This window comes from Eucyclogobius newberryi, unplaced genomic scaffold (assembly GCF_026437365.1).
Source record: "Eucyclogobius newberryi isolate DKJ021-1_F unplaced genomic scaffold, fEucNew1.0.hap1 SCAF_22, whole genome shotgun sequence".
NCBI lineage: Eukaryota > Metazoa > Chordata > Actinopteri > Gobiiformes > Gobiidae > Eucyclogobius > Eucyclogobius newberryi.
This window is the reverse complement of record NW_027315857.1, coordinates 24,274,320-24,292,509: the sequence shown is the minus strand read 5'-3', so window position 1 is coordinate 24,292,509 and position 18,190 is coordinate 24,274,320. Positions and strand designations below refer to the sequence as shown.

The following is an 18,190-nucleotide window of genomic DNA, read 5'->3' as shown; positions in this document are numbered from 1 at the left end:
CCTGGTTTAGGCCTGGTTTAGACCTGGTTTAGACCTGGTTTAGTCATGGTTTAGACCTGATTTAGACCTGGTTTGGACCTGGTTTGGTCCTGGTTTAGACCTGGTTTAGACCTGGTTTAGACCAGGTTTAGACCTGGTTTGGTCCTGGTTCAGACCTGGTTTAGACCTGGTTTAGACCTGGTTTAGTCATGGTTTAGACCTGGTTTAGACCTGGTTTAGACCTGGTTTAGACCTGGTTTAGACCTGGTTTAGACCTGTTTTAGGCCTGGTTTAGTCATGGTTTAGTCATGGTTTAGTCCTGGTTTAGGCCTGGTTTAGGCCTGGTTTAGACCTGGTTTAGTCATGGTTTAGACCTGGTTTAGACCTGGTTTAGACCTGGTTTAGTCATGGTTTAGACCTGATTTAGACCTGGTTTAGACCTGGTTTGGTCCTGGTTTAGACCTGGTTTAGACCTGGTTTAGACCGGGTTTAGACCTGGTTTGGTCCTGGTTCAGACCTGGTTTAGACCCGGTTTGGTCCTGGTTTAGGCCTGGTTTAGACCTGGTTTAGACCTGGTTTAGACCTGGTTTATACCTGGTTTGGTCCTGGTTTAGACCTGGTTTAGACCTGGTTTGGTCCTGGTTTAGACCTGGTTTAGACCTGGTTTAGACCTGGTTTAGACCTGGTTTGGTCCTGGTTCAGACCTGGTTTAGACCCGGTTTGGTCCTGGTTTAGGCCTGGTTTAGACCTGGTTTAGACCTGGTTTAGACCTGGTTTAGACCTGGTTTGGTCCTGGTTTAGACCGGGTTTAGACCTGGTTTAGACCTGGTTTAGTCATGGTTTAGACCTGGTTTAGGCCTGGTTTAGACCTGGTTTAGACCTGGTTTGGTCCTGGTTTAGACCTGGTTTAGACCTGGTTTAGACCTGGTTTGGTCCTGGTTTAGACCTGGTTTAGACCTGGTTTAGACCTGGTTTGGTCCTGGTTTAGACCTGGTTTTGACCTGGTTTAGACCTGGTTTGGACCTGGTTTAGGCCTGGTTTAGACCTGGTTTAGACCTGGTTTAGACCTGGTTTGGTCCTGGTTTAGACCTGGTTTAGACCTGGTTTAGACCTGGTTTGGTCCTGGTTTAGACCTGGTTTAGGCCTGGTTTAGTCCTAGTTTAGGCCTGGTTTAGACCTGGTTTAGACCTGGTTTAGGCCTGGTTTAGACCTGGTTTAGGCCTGGTTTAGGCCTGGTTTAGACCTGGTTTAGGCCTGGTTTAGGCCTGGTTTAGGCCTGGTTTAGACCTGGTTTAGTCATGGTTTAGACCTGGTTTAGACCTGGTTTAGACCTGGTTTCGGCCTGGTTTAGTCATGGTTTAGTCATGGTTTAGTCATGGTTTAGACCTGGTTTAGACCTGGTTTAGACCTGGTTTAGTCATGGTTTAGACCTGGTTTAGACCTGGTTTAGACCTGGTTTAGACATGGTTTGGTCCTGGTTTAGACCTGGTTTAGACCTGGTTTAGACCTGGTTTAGACCTGGTTTAGTCATGGTTTAGACCTGGTTTAGACCTGGTTTAGACCTGGTTTAGGCCTGGTTTAGTCATGGTTTAGTCATGGTTTAGTCCTGGTTTAGTCCTGGTTTAGTCCTGGTTTAGGCCTGGTTTAGGCCTGGTTTAGACCTGGTTTAGACCTGGTTTAGTCATGGTTTAGACCTGATTTAGACCTGGTTTAGACCTGGTTTGGTCCTGGTTTAGACCTGGTTTAGACCTGGTTTAGACCGGGTTTAGACCTGGTTTGGTCCTGGTTCAGACCTGGTTTAGACCTGGTTTAGACCTGGTTTAGTCATGGTTTAGACCTGGTTTAGACCTGGTTTAGACCTGGTTTAGACCTGGTTTGGTCCTGGTTTAGACCTGGTTTAGACCTGGTTTAGACCTGGTTTAGGCCTGGTTTAGTCATGGTTTAGTCATGGTTTAGTCTTGGTTTAGGCCTGGTTTAGTCATGGTTTAGACCTGGTTTAGACCTGGTTTAGACCTGGTTTAGTCATGGTTTAGACCTGATTTAGACCTGGTTTAGACCTGGTTTGGTCCTGGTTTAGACCTGGTTTAGACCTGGTTTGGACCGGGTTTAGACCTGGTTTGGTCCTGGTTCAGACCTGGTTTAGACCCGGTTTGGTCCTGGTTTAGGCCTGGTTTAGACCTGGTTTAGACCTGGTTTAGACCTGGTTTATACCTGGTTTGGTCCTGGTTTAGACCTGGTTTAGACCTGGTTTGGTCCTGGTTTAGACCTGGTTTAGACCTGGTTTAGACCTGGTTTAGACCTGGTTTGGTCCTGGTTCAGACCTGGTTTAGACCCGGTTTGGTCCTGGTTTAGGCCTGGTTTAGACCTGGTTTAGACCTGGTTTAGACCTGGTTTAGTCATGGTTTGGTCCTGGTTTAGACCTGGTTTGGACCTGGTTTGGTCCTGGTTTAGACCGGGTTTAGACCTGGTTTAGACCTGGTTTAGTCATGGTTTAGACCTGGTTTAGACCTGGTTTAGACCTGGTTTGGTCCTGGTTTAGACCTGGTTTAGACCTGGTTTAGGCCTGGTTTAGGCCTGGTTTAGACCGGGTTTAGACCTGGTTTGGTCCTGGTTCAGACCTGGTTTAGACCTGGTTTAGACCTGGTTTAGTCATGGTTTAGACCTGGTTTAGACCTGGTTTAGACCTGGTTTAGACCTGGTTTGGTCCTGGTTTAGACCTGGTTTAGACCTGGTTTAGACCTGGTTTAGGCCTGGTTTAGTCATGGTTTAGTCATGGTTTAGTCCTGGTTTAGGCCTGGTTTAGGCCTGGTTTAGACCTGGTTTAGTCATGGTTTAGACCTGGTTTAGACCTGGTTTAGACCTGGTTTAGTCATGGTTTGGTCCTGGTTTAGACCTGGTTTGGACCTGGTTTGGTCCTGGTTTAGACCTGGTTTAGACCTGGTTTAGACCTGGTTTAGACCTGGTTTGGTCCTGGTTCAGACCTGGTTTAGACCCGGTTTGGTCCTGGTTTAGGCCTGGTTTAGACCTGGTTTAGACCTGGTTTAGACCTGGTTTGGTCCTGGTTTAGACCGGGTTTAGACCTGGTTTAGACCTGGTTTAGTCATGGTTTAGACCTGGTTTAGGCCTGGTTTAGACCTGGTTTAGACCTGGTTTGGTCCTGGTTTAGACCTGGTTTAGACCTGGTTTAGACCTGGTTTGGTCCTGGTTTAGACCTGGTTTAGACCTGGTTTAGACCTGGTTTGGTCCTGGTTTAGACCTGGTTTAGACCTGGTTTAGACCTGGTTTGGTCCTGGTTTAGTCCTGGTTTAGGCCTGATTTAGACCTGGTTTAGACCTGGTTTAGTCATGGTTTATACCTGGTTTATACCTGGTTTGGTCCTGGTTTAGACCTGGTTTAGACCTGGTTTAGACCTGGTTTAGACCTGGTTTGGTCCTGGTTCAGACCTGGTTTAGACCCGGTTTGGTCCTGGTTTAGGCCTGGTTTAGACCTGGTTTAGACCTGGTTTAGACCTGGTTTAGACCTGGTTTGGTCCTGGTTTAGACCGGGTTTAGACCTGGTTTAGACCTGGTTTAGTCATGGTTTAGACCTGGTTTAGGCCTGGTTTAGACCTGGTTTAGACCTGGTTTGGTCCTGGTTTAGACCTGGTTTAGACCTGGTTTAGGCCTGGTTTAGACCGGGTTTAGACCTGGTTTGGTCCTGGTTCAGACCTGGTTTAGACCTGGTTTAGACCTGGTTTAGTCATGGTTTAGACCTGGTTTAGACCAGGTTTAGACCTGGTTTAGACCTGGTTTGGTCCTGGTTTAGACCTGGTTTAGACCTGGTTTAGACCTGGTTTAGACCTGGTTTAGGCCTGGTTTAGTCATGGTTTAGTCATGGTTTAGTCCTGGTTTAGGCCTGGTTTAGGCCTGGTTTAGACCTGGTTTAGTCATGGTTTAGACCTGGTTTAGACCTGGTTTAGACCTGGTTTAGTCATGGTTTGGTCCTGGTTTAGACCTGGTTTAGACCTGGTTTGGTCCTGGTTTAGACCTGGTTTAGACCTGGTTTAGACCTGGTTTAGACCTGGTTTAGACCTGGTTTGGTCCTGGTTTAGACCTGGTTTAGGCCTGGTTTAGACCTGGTTTAGACCTGGTTTGGTCCTGGTTCAGACCTGGTTTAGACCCGGTTTGGTCCTGGTTTAGGCCTGGTTTAGACCTGGTTTAGACCTGGTTTAGACCTGGTTTGGTCCTGGTTTAGACCTGGTTTAGACCTGGTTTGGTCCTGGTTTAGACCTGGTTTAGACCTGGTTTAGACCTGGTTTGGTCCTGGTTTAGACCTGGTTTAGACCTGGTTTAGACCTGGTTTGGTCCTGGTTTAGTCCTGGTTTAGGCCTGGTTTAGACCTGGTTTAGACCTGATTTAGACCTGGTTTAGACCTGGTTTAGTCATGGTTTATACCTGGTTTATACCTGGTTTGGTCCTGGTTTAGACCTGGTTTGGTCCTGGTTTAGACCTGGTTTAGACCTGGTTTAGACCTGGTTTAGACCTGGTTTAGACCTGGTTTGGTCCTGGTTTAGACCTGGTTTAGTCCTGGTTTAGACATGGTTTAGACCTGGTTTAGACCTGGTTTAGACCTGGTTTAGACCTGGTTTGGTCCTGGTTTAGACCTGGTTTAGGCCTGGTTTAGACCTGGTTTAGACCTGGTTTGGTCCTGGTTTAGACCTGGTTTAGACCTGGTTTAGACCTGGTTTGGTCCTGGTTTAGACCTGGTTTAGACCTGGTTTAGACCTGGTTTGGTCCTGGTTTAGTCCTGGTTTAGGCCTGGTTTAGACCTGGTTTAGACCTGATTTAGACCTGGTTTAGACCTGGTTTAGTCATGGTTTATACCTGGTTTATACCTGGTTTGGTCCTGGTTTAGACCTGGTTTGGTCCTGGTTTAGACCTGGTTTAGACCTGGTTTAGACCTGGTTTAGACCTGGTTTAGACCTGGTTTGGTCCTGGTTTAGACCTGGTTTAGTCCTGGTTTAGACATGGTTTAGACCTGGTTTAGACCTGGTTTAGACCTGGTTTAGACCTGGTTTGGTCCTGGTTTAGACCTGGTTTAGGCCTGGTTTAGACCTGGTTTAGACCTGGTTTGGTCCTGGTTTAGACCTGGTTTAGGCCTGGTTTAGGCCTGGTTTAGACCTGGTTTAGACCTGGTTTAGACCTGGTTTGGACCTGGTTTAGTCCTAGTTTAGGCCTGGTTTAGACCTGGTTTAGACCTGGTTTGGTCCTGGTTTAGACCTGGTTTAGGCCTGGTTTAGGCCTGGTTTAGACCTGGTTTAGACCTGGTTTAGACCTGGTTTGGACCTGGTTTAGTCCTAGTTTAGTCCTGGTTTAGTCTTGGTTTATAAGATCTAACAGGATTTTGAGAATTGTAAATTGGAGGATTAGAGTTCTATCCAGGCTCAGTCCAGGCTCAGTCCTGATGTGGTCTGGATCCTCGGACCAGTCCCAGTCCCAGCCTCAGCATCTTCCTGGCGACGGTTGCCGTGACAGCGATGGCGGTTGCCGTGACGAGCAGCAGGAAGGCGGCGACGTCCAGGCTGTGGTACTGGAGCCAGCCCAGGTCGCGCGAGGCCAGACGCAGGTGAGACGCGCCGTTCCTCAGCACAAACTCCACCCAGAACGCCGCCTCCTGCAGGGCGGGGAGGGGGCGGTCCCTGTGCACCGCCGACGCCCTGAGCATGCTCTGTCTGAAGCTGAGGATCATGGGAGATGGAGTCAGAGCAGACAGAAGACACACACACATACACTGTAGTCCGCTCGCCACGCCCAAAATCTGATTGTTTTCCGATTTCAGTCGCGGAAGGTAACGAAGTACAAGTACACACGCAAAAGTGCAGTACTTTATGTACTCTATGACAGGCTAAACTACACATTTATACACAATTATATTTCAGATTTTACGAGACATGTTGCCCGTTTGTCTCCAGTTTGACCATTTTTTGTAAAGTTTATAATTGTACTTCCTGGTTGGACACGAGCTTCCACAGCTGTTACCATAGCAACCAGACTGTAAACAAGAGCCAAACTCCACATAAACGACACAACAGTTCTGACCTGACACACAATAAGACCATAAAACACCTTTATTTAGTCCAACCATGGTTTAAACTGTCTCTGTGTCGCACACTGATGACATCACAGAGGGATTAAGCTCCACTTCCTGTCATTTTAAACTCCTATTTTTCTACTTTTCGTCACAAACTGCAACTTAACGGCAGTAAAACTATAATAAACATTTAACACATGTTCTACTCCACCAAACTAAGTCAGAATTAGAAAAACAGGAGAAAAATCATGTGGACTTTAAGTAGAATTTGTACTTCACTACACATTTAAGAGCATCTGTACCACTACCTACATGTTTGGACTGGGCTAAAGTACATTTCTTTATAATTTAAGACAATCTGAGTGTGTTTATATTCAGCATGTTCACGGTGATATCCTGCCTAAAGGTTTTGACGTGAAATATGTTTTTTCTTGTCTATAAAACACAAAAATATAATTAAAAAACATTAAACTAAAAGAGGGCGTTCGCACGATTAACTTGACAGCCCTGATGTAAACACATTCTGCAAAAGTCCTAATCACGGCGTAATCTGATTATCGTAGTGATCGTACAAGTCAGAGTACGAGCGTGACAACAAAAAACAACGACAGTAAGAAGTTTAGCGACACAAAATTATTTAAATTCAAACTGCGCCGCAAAGAAAGCGCTTTTCACTTTGCACTTTTCTTTATCGTCTGCACGTTCGACAAAGCCGCGACGCTAAAACGCTCACCTGGGATTGTCGACGACCTCGTTGATGGCCGACGTCATTTCCTGCGACGTCATGGTGTTGAAGTCGAGCACGACGGCCCCGCCCCGCCGGCTCAGGCGGGCCAGGTTGTCCGACTGGTCGCCGAAGAGCGGCACGCCCACTAGAGGAACGGCGTGGAACAGCGCCTCGTACAGGCCGTTGGTGCCGCCGTGGGCCACGAAGGCGCGGGTCCGAGGGTGGCCTGAAGGGGGCGATATCACACGGGTGTAAAAGCGCGTCGGCACAAATGTGGGCGGAGGAAAACAGACGCCGCTTTAAAGGACAAATATGATGCGTTATTTGTGTTGATATCGTCCTTTAAACTCTTGAGTCCATTTAGTTTGGATCTCATGTTTTAGAACCAACACGTTTAAAAAGATAAAACATAAAAACACTTGTCAGTCGTTTCCCGCGGCTCTAACTGAGTTTTGGCTTCATCTACTGGCTTCAGAGGGAATTGCAGGAGTTTGAAATAACCATTGCAAACTAGACTCCCGACTTCCTGATGCAGCGGTCGCTCTGATCGTGATTGGACGGGAGAAAGTGTCAGAACGAGTCAAAAACAGCAGAAGCTGCTCAGCCGCGTCACGGTTACGTTTACATGTCTGTTTAAGATAAAGAATGAAAACTACAACTACAATGGAATGTGAAGATGAAGTTTAAAACGTGTAAAGTATTTGAGTATTTCTATTCTGGAAATTAGAATGTTTTAGAATGTTTTAAGAGTGGATAAACGCACATGTCATGAAAAGAAGAAGCTAAATAGAAAAGGTTTAATGCCGTAGTGCGGAACATTCCAGGCATATCTCCAGGAGGACCAGCAGGAGACCAGAAAGTCCCACAGTGAATCTGTTCCTGCTTTTTTAAACCCAGAGAGAAGAGAAAAGTCACCGAGGAGGTCGTTCTGAGGGATCCAGTGCAGCAGCTTAGTGTTTGGTCCCAGAGAGCGAGGAGTGGATCCACTGTACCTCCAGACCACCTGCACACATTTAGTCCTGGTTTAGTCCTGGTTTAGGCCTGGTTTAGATCTGGTTTAGATCTGGTTTAGGCCTGGTTTAGACCTGGTTTAGATCTGGTTTAGTCCTGGTTTAGTCCTGGTTTAGACCTGGTTTAGGCCTGATTTAGTCCTGGTTTAGTCCTGGTTTAGACCTGGTTTAGGCCTGATTTAGTCCTAGTTTAGACCTGGTTTAGTCCTAGTTTAGACCTGGTTTAGACCTAATTTAGTCCTGGTTTAGTCCTGGTTTAGTCCTGGTTTAGTCCTGGTTTAGTCCTGGTTTAGTCCTGGTTTAGACCTGGTTTAGTCCTGGTTTAGTCCTGGTTTAGTCCTGGTTTAGACCTGGTTTAGGCCTGATTTAGTCCTAGTTTAGACCTGGTTTAGTCCTAGTTTAGACCTGGTTTAGACCTAATTTAGTCCTGGTTTAGTCCTGGTTTAGTCCTGGTTTAGTCCTGGTTTAGTCCTGGTTTAGACCTGGTTTAGTCCTGGTTTAGTCCTGGTTTAGACCTGGTTTAGTCCTGGTTTAGACCTGATTTAGTCCTAGTTTAGACCTGGTTTAGTCCTGGTTTAGTCCTGGTTTAGACCTGGTTTAGTCCTGGTTTAGACCTGGTTTAGACCTGGTTTAGTCCTGGTTTAGACCTGATTTAGTCCTAGTTTAGACCTGGTTTAGTCCTGGTTTAGTCCTGGTTTAGACCTGGTTTAGTCCTGGTTTAGACCTGGTTTAGACCTGGTTTAGTCCTGGTTTAGACCTGATTTAGTCCTGGTTTAGGTCCAGTCCTGCTCCAATCCTTGTCCAGTCCTGGTCTTGACCTTCTGTGGGATCTGAGCCAGTGCCGTGGCGATGACCTCTGCGCGCTCCGTGGTCAGGTTGTTGACCATGGAGCCGAACGTGACGACCACCACACCAGCCTCGGACGAGCTCACGAACTCCTCCAGGTCCTGAGAGAAGAAAAGATGACCACAGCACCAGAGTGACCACAGCATCAGAGTGACCACAGCATCAGAGTGACCACCGCACCAGAGTGACCACCGCACCAGAGTGACCACTGCACCAGAGTGAACACAGCACCAGAGTGACCACCGCACCAGAGTGACCACAGCACCAGAGTGACCACAGCACCAGAGTGAACACAGCACCAGAGTGACCACCGCACCAGAGTGACCACCGCACCAGAGTGAACACAGCACCAGAGTGAACACAGCACCAGAGTGACCACCGCACCAGAGTGACCACAGCACCAGAGTGACCACAGCATCAGAGTGACCACAGCATCAGAGTGACCACCGCACCAGAGTGACCACCGCACCAGAGTGACCACTGCACCAGAGTGAACACAGCACCAGAGTGACCACCGCACCAGAGTGACCACAGCACCAGAGTGACCACAGCACCAGAGTGAACACAGCACCAGAGTGACCACCGCACCAGAGTGACCACCGCACCAGAGTGACCACTGCACCAGAGTGAACACAGCACCAGAGTGACCACCGCACCAGAGTGACCACAGCACCAGAGTGACCACAGCACCAGAGTGAACACAGCACCAGAGTGACCACCGCACCAGAGTGACCACCGCACCAGAGTGAACACAGCACCAGAGTGACCACCGCACCAGAGCGACCACAGCACCAGAGTGAACACTGCACCAGAGTGAACACAGCACCAGAGTGACCACTGCACCAGAGTGAACACAGCACCAGAGTGACCACCGCACCAGAGTGACCACCGCACCAGAGTGACCACAGCACCAGAGTGACCACAGCACCAGAGTGAACACAGCACCAGAGTGACCACCGCACCAGAGTGACCACCGCACCAGAGTGAACACAGCACCAGAGTGACCACCGCACCAGAGTGACCACCGCACCAGAGTGACCACAGCACCAGAGTGACCACAGCACCAGAGTGACCACTGCACCAGAGCGACCACCGCACCAGAGCGACCACTGCACCAGAGTGAACACAGCACCAGAGTGACCACAGCACCAGAGTGACCACAGCACCAGAGTGACCACAGCACCAGAGCGACCACTGCACCAGAGTGAACACAGCACCAGAGTGACCACAGCACCAGAGTGACCACAGCACCAGAGTGACCACAGCACCAGAGCGACCACCGCACCAGAGTGAACACTACACCAGAGTGACCACCGCACCAGAATGACCACTGCACCAGAATGACCACTGCACCAGAGCGACCACCGCACCAGAGTGAACACAGCACCAGAGTGACCACCGCACCAGAGTGACCACTGCACCAGAGTGACCACTGTACCAGAACGACCACAGCACCAGAGTGACCACTGCACCAGAGTGACCACTACACCAGAGTGACCACTGCACCAGAGAGACCACAGCACCAGAGTGACCACAGCACCAGAGAGACCACAGCACCAGAGTGACCACTACACCAGAGTGACCACTGCACCAGAGTGACCACAGCACCAGAGTGACCACAGCACCAGAGTGACCACAACACCAGAGAGACCACAGCACCAGAGTGACCACTACACCAGAGTGACCACTGCACCAGAGTGACCACAGCACCAGAGTGACCACCGCACCAGAGTGACCACAGCACCAGAGTGACCACTGCACCAGAGTGACCACTACACCAGAGTGACCACTGCACCAGAGAGACCACAGCACCAGAGTGACCACAGCACCAGAGAGACCACAGCACCAGAGTGACCACTACACCAGAGTGACCACTGCACCAGAGTGACCACCGCACCAGAGTGACCACAGCACCAGAGCGACCACCGCACCAGAGTGACCACCGCACCAGAGTGACCACCGCACCAGAATGACCACTGCACCAGAATGACCACTGCACCAGAGCGACCACCGCACCAGAGTGAACACAGCACCAGAGTGACCACCGCACCAGATTGACCACTGCACCAGAGTGACCACTGTACCAGAACGACCACAGCACCAGAGTGACCACTGCACCAGAGTGACCACCACACCAGAGTGACCACCGCACCAGAGTGACCACCGCACCAGAGTGACCACTACACCAGAGTGACCACTGTACCAGAACGACCACAGCACCAGAGTGACCACTGCACCAGAGAGACCACAGCACCAGAGTGACCACAGCACCAGAGAGACCACAGCACCAGAGTGACCACAGCACCAGAGTGACCACAGCACCAGAGTGACCACAGCACCAGAGAGACCACAGCACCAGAGTGACCACAGCACCAGAGTGACCACTACACCAGAGTGACCACTGCACCAGAGTGACCACAGCACCAGAGTGACCACAGCACCAGAGAGACCACTGCACCAGAGTGACCACAGCACCAGAGTGACCACTGCACCAGAGCGACCACCGCACCAGAGTGACCACTACACCAGAGTGACCACAGCACCAGAGTGACCACCTCCTTTAGATGTTTCCTCTGGTCGATGCCAATGATCTGACCCATCTCAAACACACTGACATCTCGTCCATGACCTCGGGATTCGTCTTTCCACGTGGTCAGTTCAAGCAGGAGGCTCTGACCTACTGTATTTGCTCAGCTGAACCACAAGTTTGACCGTCCGAAGTCTGTTTTCTTTGAAGAAGGGTCTGAAGACAGGGGGCGCTGTGGGACAGTTCTCCGGTCGCTAAATCGTTTTTAATCGGCGTCGATATTAATGGCTGACTATTGAATTCCTTCTTCTTTTCCACGACCGCTGCCGTGATTGTGGCTGTGGCAAAAATAAATTGAGCGGAAACTGTTCACATCAATTGACTGCGTGTCGTTCCCCGATCTCATCCCCGTTTCACGCTGTACTATCCTGTCAAATAAAGCCCCCAAAAAAACCTTAAAATGAAAGAAAGTGAACCATAACGAGCAGAAGGAGGCTCCTCCAGGTCGAGTACGAGTCGGGTGTGTGGAGATCCAAGCCCGATCACGGTGAGGACACACGTCTTTGTACATATTTAGCGCAACAGAAACATCCAAAACACAAAAAAACTTAGGTCTTGACGATTTTTTCTGTAAATCAGATTTCTGGTGCGAACGTAAACTTTGTCGTAAAAGCCATTGACATAACAAAGATTTAGCCTTAATTAAGTATCGTTCTGGATCATTTGGATGCTTATTCTGCCTGTTTTCTTCTCATAGATCATATTTATGCATCAGAAATGTCTCAATTCGTGCCCGGAAATGTCAAGTATCGCACAAAAACGAGTAAATGACGATTCATCTGCAAATTTTGGACAGATTTTGGACCGTTTCCCTTTAAAAATAACCTTAATCGTCTTAATTAGCACGTCTTCAAACCCTTCGCTTGTGTGTGATTGGCGGCTCACCTCCGGCAGCGGGTTGGCCGGTTTGCAGTGGAGCCCGCCCACGTAGTGGAAGTTTGGCGGGAGAGGCCTCGGCGTCTCGATGTCCCAGTAAGTCCTTATCAGCCACATGTCGGCCCTGCCCATCGTGTCGCACACCGTGGTTGATTGTCCTGCGCAAACACGGGTTCACGCTCACGCCAAAAGCTCAAAGTAGTCGCCGTTTTTCCCCCCCGTCTGGCCTCGTTTCGCGTCGTTACCTAGCACGTCCGAGTAGTAGTTGTCCAGTGTTAGTTTCCAGAAGACTTCGGACACCGCGGAGCTCAGCAGGTTGGTCAGGACGTTGGTCAGTCTCTGGGTGAAGGTCATGCTGTCGCTGTAGGTCAGAGGAGACGCCGGCACGTAGCTCGGAGGCAGCGGGGCGTGGCCACAGTGACGCTCCATCACGCCGCCGAACGAGAACCTGGAACCAAACAGCAAACAGCAGAAAGGCAGGTCAGTAGTGAGTGTATTTTATAGACGTACAAACATGCGTAGAAACATGGGGTTCTGGTCCGACAGGAGAGCACCTGCCCTTGAGGCCCCCAGTCACTAGTTCCCCGTCAAAAGAGATCTGAAAGAACTAAACAGACCTTAGAGAAATGACGAGGGGCAGGTCGAGCAATCGTGCCATCAGGTCGCCGCAAGGGGTCATGGGGTCCCACAGAACCAGGTCGAAGTTGGCGGCTCGCAGTTGCGCCATCACCTCGGCGTTCCGGACCATTCCCTCGCAGTTCTGTGTCTGCATGACGACAGAGCGGCCGAGCCAACTGTTCACCAGCCGCACTTTGGTCCAAACCGACGCCTTGTGGGACTCGTACATCGAGAAGTGCATGAACTCCTCCAGGAACTCTTTGTAGTCAGCAACAGTGTAGGGAACCTGACAGGAGAAGCATAGTCGTGTTGATCCTGGTTGTGTCCTGGTTTTAGTCCTGTTTCAGTCCCTTTTCAGTCCTGGTTCAGTCCTGGTTCTGTCCTGGTTCCGTCCTGGTTCTGTCCTGGTTCCGTCCTGGTTCTGTCCTGGTTCAGTCCTGGTTCCGTCCTGGTTCAGTCTCTTTTCAGTCCCTTTTCAGTCCTAGTTCCGTCCTGGTCCAGTCCTGGTTCAGTCCTGGTTCAGTCCAGGTTCTGTCCTGGTTCAGTCCTGGTTCAGTCCTGGCTCTGTCCTGGTTCCGTCCTGGTTCTGTCCTGGTTCAGTCCTGGTTCCGTCCTGGTTCAGTCTCTTTTCAGTCCCTTTTCAGTCCTAGTTCCGTCCTGGTCCAGTCCTGGTTCAGTCCTGGTTCAGTCCAGGTTCTGTCCTGGTTCAGTCCTGGTTCAGTCCTGGCTCTGTCCTGGTTCAGTCCTGGTTCAGTCCTGGTTCAGTCCTGGTTCCGTCCTGGTTCAGTCTCTTTTCAGTCCCTTTTCAGTCCTGGTACAGTCCTGGTACAGTCCTGGTTCAGTCCTAGTTCCGTCCTGGTTCCGTCCCAGTTCCGTCCTGGTTCCGTCCTGACCTCAAAGACGATAAAGTTGAAGTCCTTCTTTAGTTCTGTGTCGTTGTACTTCACTGACGGACTTGCTGTTGGAACCATGATGCTGATGGAGTGGTCTCTCCTCCGCAGCTCCTGGATCAGACTCTTCATGTTCAACCAGTGACTGAACTCGCCCGGAAACACCAGCACTTTGCCCCCCAGCGCCGGACCCACCTGGACCAGGGCCAGGGCCAGGAACAGAACCTGGGCCGAGACCGCGGACAGGACCAGGGATCGCATCTTACACTGCGGAGAAGACAAAAGAGGGTTAGGACAGATGCGTAGTATGTATGACTTTTAATGCGTATACGGTGCACTACACAAATCCTTTAATGTTTTATCTTGTTTCTAAAGCTCCGATTGGTTCAATTCAGGCTTGGTGTGTTGTCTCCTGTTGTCTTTTCTATAAATCAATGCATAATCAATCAACAAGTCTAATCTAAGAAAGAAAGTTAGACAGACGGTGGAAAGAACCAATTGTGTACATGTAAATTTAACTTCCGGTTTCAGAGAATGCAATTTTATTTTGAAGAGCTACTTCCTGTTTAGCGTTTCAGCGGGATTAGCGTGACACAAAAGACGCTGAAACGGCAGAAACAGAAAAAGTCATCAAGGGGGAAAATCGACACGTTTTTTTGTATTACGTTTTTTTTGTTGCACTAAAGCACAATTGTTGTATTTTGTGTAACCAAAGTGATTTTAGTTTGGTGCTAAACACAGTTAATTGGTGTGTATTTATTACGATGTCATATCAAGCTAACTTTACGGTTGTTTTGCTAAGGTGTAAGAGCGTGGCATTGAGCATTTACGCACGGTCTTTTTGTGTTTCCCAGCTCTTACGGCGCATTTACAGGATCCCCCCTGCTGTGGTCAAAGCGTAAAACTACAGTCAACCAAATGTAATGACTGTAACGAGCCTGTTGTAGCGCTGACCTCTGTGGGGCCCCCCGGCAATCGAGGCCCCCCGTGCATTCGCCTGCCGAGTAGCTACGCCTCTGAGTGGAAGAGAGAACGCGAGAACGCACCTTTTTCTTCCGCTGTGAAGAGAGAATCGGACTGAAAATCCACACCAACCGCTTCTCACTTGTTTTTGTATAACTCGGGCTCTGTTCTTCCTCTGTTCTTCCTCTGTTCTTCCTCTGTTCTTCCTCTGTTCTTCCTCTGTTCTTCCTCCGCTCTTCCTCCGCTCTTCCTCCGCTCTTCCTCCGCTCTCCCTCCGCTCTTCCTCCGCTCTCCCTCCGCTCTTCCTCTGTTCTTCCTCCTCTCTTCCTCCGTTCTTCCTCCGCTCTTCCTCCGCTCTTCCTCCACTCTTCCTCCGCTCTCCCTCTGCTCTTCCTCCCTCTCGGTTCTCTCCGCGAGATTCCCCCCAGGGACGAGCTCCTTCTCCGCGGCCAAGAGCGCGTCAAAGTGTCTACACTGTCGGTCGGCCGTGCATCGAAAAGCTTCTGCGTCCGCGTGCAGCCTCAACCCGCTGAACTCAGGACGAACGAAGAGAAAGAAAGAGCGGAAGAGTGGAATAGTCTGCTCCACGCCCACACGCAACTGTGAGACGGAAAAAAAAACAAGCCTGTGCGTGTCACATTTCAGTTTAGTGTTTAGTGAGCAGAGTTTGAACCGGGCCTGGACAAGGATCGTGGTGGTAGCTTTGAAAAACACTCTTCCTCTCCTGAACAATAACTTTCAATCTTTAACATTTTTTTCTTTGTTTTTTTTCGCTTTTGTTGTTTGCCCTTTGATTCATAATGTCGCTCGTCAAAACCTGCACAGGCGAGAACAATGAGACAGCAATCAGATCACTCGCATCAGACTTTAGAGGATATTTCAGTAAACGGAATTAGAAATCCAGAAATCAGATAATGATCAGATTTCTGGTGTGAACAAAGGCTGGACTCGCCACTCGTGGACGGTAAATCTTGAACAGCACAATATGAAGTGGTTTATTTATCTACTAAAGGAAAAGGTGGAACAATCGAGGCGGCGGCAGCTCCTCGACAGGTTGATGTCACAGAAAGACTTACTTTTTACTAAAGTATTTACACAGACGATGTGCAGCTGGACAGTGTCACGCTCGTAAAAACAATCAAAGACTGAGAGGGACTGTCATTAATTAGAACACATTTCATCTGTATTTCACATGGCCATGAGTCCTATTGCACTGATTTATATGTCACTAAATCTTATTGCACTAATTGATATTGCACTGATTCCTATTGTACTGATTTATATGTCACTAAATCTTATTGCACTGATTTGTGTTGCACTGATTCTTTTTCCACTAATTGATATTGCACTGATTTATATGTCACTAAATCTTATTGCACTAATTGGTGTTGCACTAATTGATATTGCACTAATTGATATTGCACTGATTCTTATTCCACTAATTGATGTTGCACTGATTCTTATTGCACTAATTGATATTCCACTAATTGAAATTCCACTAATTGATGTTGCACTGATTCTTATTGCACTAATTGATATTAAATGATACATGTACTGAAAAAAAATGGGGAACATCAGTGAAGTGAAGCCAACAATGATCATGAAGACATGACTTGTTATTGTTATTGCACATAATTAGTTGATTACAATTGTTTGTCAAAAATCACTGCTGCGCAAAACTCTGGAAATCGATCCCAAATCCGACCAGAACTTCAAAAATCACTGCAAAAAAAAAAAAAAACACCTGCAGATTTTCTTTCCTCGATCGTTCTCCAGAGTCTGTTGTATCACCATAAACTTTATACGCAATTGTCATTTACAGTTTCCCACCAGAATCAATGTCACACTTAAAGGTGCACTACGTAACCTTTCCGTTTGTCCCCATGCAGATGCCATTGAACGAATCTCCGTGGAGACAAACACGCTCGCAGAGAGAGCGCGCGTGTTTTTCAAGCAATAAAAACACCTGTGACTGAACAAATGCAAGGTCGATGAGTTTAATGCCACGCCCTGGAACATGTCAGGCCAAACAACACATGGTGCGCCTTTAAAAACACCGCGAACGGACCCGTTACTATTGACGACTGAAGCCGAAAAAGTCTCACCTGCTTTCACTGAACGCCGCCGGCCCGACTGTCGAACTGAATAAAGTCCGACGGCGTCACGTGACCACAGTCAAAACCTCTTTCGTGGAAAAGGCATTGTGTGCCAGCGGCCAATCGGAACGCAGCTCTTATCGGCGCGGACCAATCGGCGGGCGGCTCTTATCTCCTGGACTTTACTGTACAGCGGGGAAAGTAGGTGAAGAATCAGGTGGAGAGGTCACATCTCACAGCTTGTTCCCTAAAATGCACAAATGTTCCCAAAAGTGCACAAATGTTCCCAAAAGTGCATAAATGTTCCCAAAAGTGCTCAAATGTTCCCTAAAGTGCATACTTGTTCCCTAAAGTGCACAAATGTTACCAAAAGTGCACAAATGTTCCCAAAAGTGCATACATTTCTCATCATCATTTCTCCTGTGGCCCTCAGAGGCAACTGTTGTTGTGATTTTGGGCCTTACAAAAAAATTGATTTGATTTGATTTGATAAATGTTCCCAAAAGTGCTCAAATGTTCCCTAAAGTGCATACATGTTCCCTAAAGTGCACAAATGTTACCAAAAGTGCACAAATGTTCCCTAAAGTGCATACATGTTCCCTAAAGTGCACAAATGTTACCAAAAGTGCATAAATGTTCCCAAAAGTGCTCAAATGTTCCCTAAAGTGCAGACATGTTCCCTAAAGTGCACAAATGTTACCAAAAGTGCACAAATGTTCCCTAAAGTGCATACATGTTCCCTAAAGTGCACAAATGTTACCAAAAGTGCACAAATGTTCCCTAAAGTGCATAAATGTTACCAAAAGTGCACAAATGTTCCCTAAAGTGCATACATGTTCCCTAAAGTGCACAAATGTTCCCAAAAGTGCACAAATGTTCCCTAAAGTGCATACATGTTCCCTAAAGTGCACAAATGTTACCAAAAGTGCACAAATGTTCCCAAAAGTGCATAAATGTTCCCAAAAGTGCAAAAATGTTCCAAAAAGTGCATAAATGTTCCCTAAAGTGCTCAAATGTTCCCTAAAGTGCATACATGTTCCCAAAAGTACACAAATGTTGCCCAAATTGCACACATGTTCCCTAAAGTGCACACATGTCCCCTTAAGTGCACAAAATGTTCCCAAAAGTGCTTAAATGTTCCCTAAAGTGCTTAAATGTTCCCAAAAGTGCAGAAATGTTCCCTAAAGTGCAGAAATGTTCCCAAAAGTGCACAAATGCTCCCTAAAGTGCACAAATGTTTCCAAAAGTGCACAAATGTTGCCCAAATTGCACACATGTTCCCTAAAGTGCACATATGTCCCCTTAAGTGCACAAAATGTTCCCAAAAGTGCTTAAATGTTCCTAAAAGTGCACAAATGTTACCAAAAGCGCACAAATGTTACCAAAAGTGCACAAATGTTACCAAAAGTGCACAAATGTTCCTAAAAGTGCACAAATGTTTCCAAAAGTGCACAAATGTTACCAAAAGTGCACAAATGTTCCCAAAAGTGCACAAATGCTCCCTTAAGTGCACAAATGCTCCCTAAAGT

The 18,190-nt window shown here is 48.1% G+C and overlaps 1 protein-coding gene across 2 annotated transcripts; it reads right to left on the bottom strand.

Annotated features, from left to right (window-relative positions):
• Positions 1–5,368: 5,368 nt before the first annotated feature.
• On the bottom strand, positions 5,369–16,746 carry LOC140371639 (UDP-glucuronosyltransferase 2C1-like). 2 transcript variants are annotated; one of them, XM_072458818.1, is made up of 9 exons: positions 16,671–16,746; positions 13,606–13,869; positions 12,712–12,998; positions 12,340–12,542; positions 12,104–12,252; positions 8,604–8,732; positions 7,691–7,778; positions 6,782–7,001; positions 5,369–5,695 (listed from the first exon to the last, which is right to left on the bottom strand). In XM_072458818.1, exons 2-9 carry the CDS (start codon positions 13,861–13,863, stop codon positions 5,413–5,415), a joined length of 1,617 nt encoding a protein of 538 aa, XP_072314919.1. In that variant the 5' UTR covers positions 13,864–13,869; positions 16,671–16,746; the 3' UTR covers positions 5,369–5,412. The 2 variants fall into 2 exon arrangements, with proteins under 2 accessions (XP_072314919.1, XP_072314920.1); XM_072458819.1 differs by lacking the exon at positions 16,671–16,746 and adding an exon at positions 14,649–14,755.
• Positions 16,747–18,190: the final 1,444 nt, after the last annotated feature.

Bases quoted from the DNA above. Each gene is read 5' to 3' on its own strand.
- LOC140371639 (XM_072458818.1), bottom strand. From the start codon at position 13,863: ATGCGATCCCTGGTCCTGTCCGCGGTCTCGGCCCAGGTTCTGTTCCTG. The intron at 12,253-12,339 runs GTAACGACGCGA...GTGTTTGCGCAG, and splicing joins CTACTACTCGGACGTGCTAG to GACAATCAACCACGGTGTGC. The intron at 7,779-8,603 runs GTCAAGACCAGG...AAATGTGTGCAG, and splicing joins TGGCTCAGATCCCACAGAAG to GTGGTCTGGAGGTACAGTGG.